Below are 5,093 nucleotides of genomic sequence, written 5' to 3'. Positions count from 1 at the left end.
ATGCCCTGGCTCACGCGCCGCCACCCCACCCCCCCCCCAACCCAACTAGCCGCCCCGCCATGGTTTCGTGCGGCCTTCCTTCCCCAGCCCGGCCCGGCCGGGGAGATCGAGCAGACGTGTACACTTCCCCTCTGCGCTGCCTCCTCTACCTCTCTCTCCTCCTCCGGTGCCGTCCGCTGGATGGACACGGTTGGACCCCGGTCTTCGCTCCCGGCGGGCCCGCCGCTCCACTCCGCCCGCCGCGCCCGCCACGTGCCCCCTCCGCCCCCCGCCGTGACGTGGACCTCACCACCCGCCCCCTCCCGGCCTCCTTATATACCGCGCCCCGCCTCGCCGTCTCCCATTCCTCCTCACCCAGCCCGGCCGCCCGCCCCGATTCTCGCGCACCAACACTGCGCATGCCAGCGCCGCCGATCGCCAGGCGCCACCACCACCTCCTCCTCCGGCGGCGGATCAATAGTAGCTTCTCTGAGCGGTTCTTGCTCCTGCGGTGACGACTCAGGTGCTGCGGTTACCGCTCGTTCTTCTTGCTCTGCTCGTCGGTTGGGAGGGAAGCTTGAGCGGAGACCGGAAAGTCAAGCAGCTAATGCCTCCCAACGCCCAGGACGCGCACGGAAGCACCGGCCTCCCCGTGACGGCGGCCCCGGCGGCGGCGGCGAACAAGATGGACTGCTTCCTGACCACCGCCTGCACGCCGCTCAACCTCCAGGTAGGCATCGATCTGCTCCCACCAGTGCCACCGCCACCGCCACCGCCGCGTAGGACGACGGCGACGACGGCTGCTCTTTGCTACCTGCTTAGCTCGAAGTGTTTCGCGCGCGCGGCGACGAACTGAGATGTTGAGCTGTTGACGGTGTCGTTGCAGTTCATCGACGTGTCGTACCGCGTCAAGCAGACGGAGCGGTCCGCGGCGGCGAAGGCGCCGCCCGGCAGGATATCCTCGCACTCCAGCGCTGGCGCCGCGGCGGTGCCGGAGGAGCGGACGATCCTCAAGGGCGTCACGGGCGAGGCGCGCGCGGGGGAGCTGCTCGCGGTGCTGGGCCCGTCGGGGAGCGGCAAGTCGACGCTGCTCTCCATCCTCGGCGGCCGCCTCGCGGGTCGCCACGCCGGGACGGTCCTGGCCGGCGGCCGCCCGCCGTGCCGCGGCGTGCAGCGCCGCACGGGGTTCGTGGCACAGGACGACGTGCTCCACCCGCACCTCACCGTGCGGGAGACGCTCGTCTTCTGCGCCATGCTGCGCCTGCCCCGCGCCGCGCCGGCCGCGGCCAAGGCCGCCGCCGCCGAGGCCGTGATCGCCGAGCTGGGCCTCGCCGCGTGCGCCGACACCGTCGTGGGGAACGCGTTCGTGCGCGGCGTGTCGGGGGGCGAGCGGAAGCGCGTCAGCATAGGGCACGAGATGCTCGTCAACCCGAGCCTGCTCATCCTCGACGAGCCCACGTCGGGGCTCGACTCCACCGCCGCCGCGCGCCTCGTCGCCACGCTCTCGGCGCTGGCGCGGAAGGGCCGCACCGTCGTCATGTCCGTGCACCAGCCGTCCTCCCGGGTCTACCGCATGTTCGACTCCGTCCTGCTGCTCGCCGAGGGCAGCTGCCTCTACTTCGGCGCCGGCCGCGACGCCATGGACTACTTCGGCTCCGTCGGCTTCGCGCCGGGGTTCCACGTCAACCCGGCCGACTTCATGCTCGACCTCGCGAATGGTGAGTGTGCTTATTACGCCCCTGTTTCTTCAGTTCTTATCATTCCCAAAAAAGGACAAAGAGGGAAAAGTAGGCACACGTACATATTTCTGTTCTTAACTAATCAAGAAACTAAAACACATTTAGGAACAGAAAAACTTATTACTACTTACATATATATATATATATAAAATAGTAGTATTGCCTAATAACATGAGAGAGGATTAATTACTAGATTGACCAAACCACTAGAGCAAGCAAAGTTTGGCATGCAACTGACACCAATGGAATGGGATAGGTATTGAGCTGGAGCATCAATCTGGGTGTGGTGTGGAGTTGAATTCAGAATTACTAGAGTTCTTGCTCCCCTTTTGCAATTGTGAGGATTGACTCATCATTAGACTGTGGACAAGCAAAACACCTGGTGAGTGAGTGTGGAGTGCACCCAACCCTCCAGCACAAAGAGGAGAGAGAGAGAGAGAGAGAGAGAGAGAGAGAGAGAGAGAGAGAGAGAGGCATCAGATGAGAAATAGAAAAGAGTGGAGAGGGTGAGTGCCTGCCATCCCTAGTGTCCTCCCCCTTTTTCTGTGCAAAGCGCTTTATGGTTGAAAAATCACAAGCCCAAGGGACACCTGTCACCTGAGTGGGAATTAGGGCACTCCCACTGGGTGGGGGGGGGGGGGGGGGGTGGGGCTGGACATCATCACACTCCCACAGAAAGCTACATCCTTATTAGGTACTACCCCCAATAATCAGAACACAAGGAGAGAAGAAAAAAACCTCACACCCTGAAGGCCTGAACTGAACATGAACAGAGACTGGTTTAGATCACCACAGGAGGGTTGATGGATGGATCTCCGACACCTGTGGCAGCTTTTAGTTGGATCTGGTTCCCTTGCCTCTTTCCACAAGCATAATCTCGGATGGTTTGTTTGCACAGTACTCCAAGATGAGGGTGATGTGCTGGCAAGCAGCTGATGGGTGTGCTCCCCCTGCTCATGCCCGGCTTTAGACAGGAGGAGTCCTTTCTTGGTGCAAAATTGCCCTCTTTGGAGGGCCACTTTCTGCCTTTTGGCTGCCCGGCACCTCTTTTTAATCTTGCCTCAGTGCACCAGCACATCAGACCAAAGCTTGTGCACCATCCATCCATCCAGAGCCCTTTCATGGCACCACAGCTAGCACGATGGCAAATCCGCCTTTGGATCCGCCGCTCCCTCGATCAATGCCAGTTGGTTAGTGGTCCGGTCCCGATGACGGCTCGTGAACCGTCCGATCGGGAATTGGACGGTCGGCAATAATATGCGCGCGCGAAAGGTTGCTTTTCGAAAAACACCTCGCGGATTTCATTTCACATCCGTGGGGCTGTGAAAATATATATATATATATATATATATATACACACCCGCTTTTCTTTTTAATTGAACGGTAGAGAACGCGCTACGCGTAGAATTATTGTGGATCGATGAAATGGAAAAGGGGATGCGTAACATCACCACGTTATCTCAGTATTCGAAGAAGAAGAAAAATATCACACTACCTCCAATCTCAAGAACACTATCATGCCTACTTTTCCCCTCTTTTTGCTGCATAGATTGGTATTATTTTTTAGAAAAAATATATGATCTTTGTTATCTGACTGTTTTTTTTTTCCTCATACTTGCAGGTTTTGCTCAAGCAGATTACAATTTCACCGCAGAAGGCGGCAGCGTGAAGCAGTCGTTGATCTCGTCTTACAACAAGGTGCTCGCCCCAAGGGTGAAGGCGTCCATCAACGCCGGCGCCGCCGCGGAGCACGCGCAGACTGGCAATGACGGCGGCGCCGAGCCGCAGCTGCCGGCGGAGAGCTGCAGCGGGTGCACGAGCTGGGCGAACCAGTTCACGATCCTGCTCCGGCGCAGCCTCAAGGAGCGGCGGCACGAGACGTTCACGTCGCTGCGCGTCTTCCAGATCATCGCGCCGGCGCTGGTGGCCGGCGCCATGTGGTGGCGGTCGTCGCCGCTGGCGGTGCAGGACCGTCTGGGCCTGCTCTTCTTCGTCTCCATCTTCTGGGGCGTCTTCGCCTCCTTCAACGCCGTGTTCGCGTTCCCGCAGGAGCGGCCGGTGCTCGCCCGGGAGCGCGCGTCGGGGATGTACGCGCTCTCCTCCTACTTCATGTCCCGGATGGCCGGCGACCTGCCCATGGAGCTCGCCCTGCCCACGGCGTTCACGGTGATCGTGTACCTGATGGCCGGGCTCAACCCGGCGCCCGCCGCGTTCGCGCTCACCCTGGCGGTGATCCTCTCCTACGTGCTCGTCGCCGAGGGGCTCGGGCTCGCCGTCGGCGCCGTCATGATGGACGCCAAGCGCGCGTCGACGCTGGTGACGGTGATCATGCTCGCCTACCTCCTCACCGGCGGGTTCTACGTGCACAACGTGCCGGGCTTCATGGTGTGGGCCAAGTACACCTCCTTCACCTACTACTGCTACCGCCTGCTCATCGCCGTGCAGTACGGCGGCCACCTGCGCCGCCTGCTCCCGCCGGAGGCCGTCGACGGTGAGGCCGGCCCCGGCGCATGCGTCGCCGCGCTCGTCGCCATGTTCTTCGGGTACCGGCTGCTGGCGTACCTCGCGCTGCGCCGCGTCAGGAAGTGACCTGGCCGCCGGCGCCGCTGTAGCTAGCTAGCTAGGTACGTGTCCATTAACTATTCCGGCCGGCCGGCCGGCCCGGCACGATGACCAAAGGCCCCGGCCGGCCGGCGCGCGCGGCGAACCGAGATCCGCGGCGCCGGCGGGCGGGCGGGGCGTCGGGGGGAGATGAGTCGACCAGATGACGCGGTAGTTGTTGGCGTCGCCGGCGATCGACGAGGTCGTCGTCTTCCTCTTGGGAGTTGGGATTTCTTGCTTTTTTTTTCCCTCTTACCTAAATTTGGTGGTCTCCGCGCCATCGATCGATCGAGATGCCTTCTTGAAAGCAAGTGTACTATATATTGATCAATCACTGGGTGTAAGTTGTGAGAGCTGAATTGGGGGCTTCTTGGTCTGATGAAGATGAATGGATGGTTGGTTTGATTAAAATTTTCAAAATTCAAGTAAATGCACATCACATGGCGATTACTTTTACATGATTGACTGCCTGAGTACGGCGTGAAGCCAAGTCAATTGAATCACTCGTCATGAAACTGGTGTTCAGCATCCGTGTCACGAGATCCGAGAGCCATTGTTCTAGCATGTTCCGATCAAGCTTCTGCTGCCTCAAACTTTCTCCAAACGACTTCATCAATCGAACCGAATCGAAATCTTGATCCGCCATGCTCCGATTGGAGGTGCCGGCACGTCCTAGCCACATTGCGGATTCTTGCAAGGTACTTGGACAGAGGAATCGAATAGAATTAGCTGCTCGACCTACTTGGGGATTTGCCACGAAAACCTCGTGATCCT

At 59.8% G+C, this 5,093-nt stretch overlaps 1 protein-coding gene across 1 annotated transcript; it reads left to right on the top strand.

Annotated features, from left to right (window-relative positions):
* Window positions 1-359: 359 nt before the first annotated feature.
* Window positions 360-4,730, top strand: LOC112902967 (ABC transporter G family member 25). Its single transcript, XM_025972169.1, has 3 exons — window positions 360-709; window positions 866-1,697; window positions 3,340-4,730. The coding sequence occupies exons 1-3, from the start codon at window positions 587-589 to the stop codon at window positions 4,305-4,307; spliced, it is 1,923 nt and encodes a 640-aa protein (XP_025827954.1). The 5' UTR covers window positions 360-586; the 3' UTR covers window positions 4,308-4,730.
* Window positions 4,731-5,093: the final 363 nt, after the last annotated feature.

The sequence above is a fragment of the Panicum hallii genome, chromosome 8 (assembly GCF_002211085.1).
Source record: "Panicum hallii strain FIL2 chromosome 8, PHallii_v3.1, whole genome shotgun sequence".
Lineage (NCBI taxonomy): Eukaryota > Viridiplantae > Streptophyta > Magnoliopsida > Poales > Poaceae > Panicum > Panicum hallii.
Note: the sequence above shows the minus strand (reverse complement) of the source record. Positions and strands in the feature narration are given on the sequence as shown.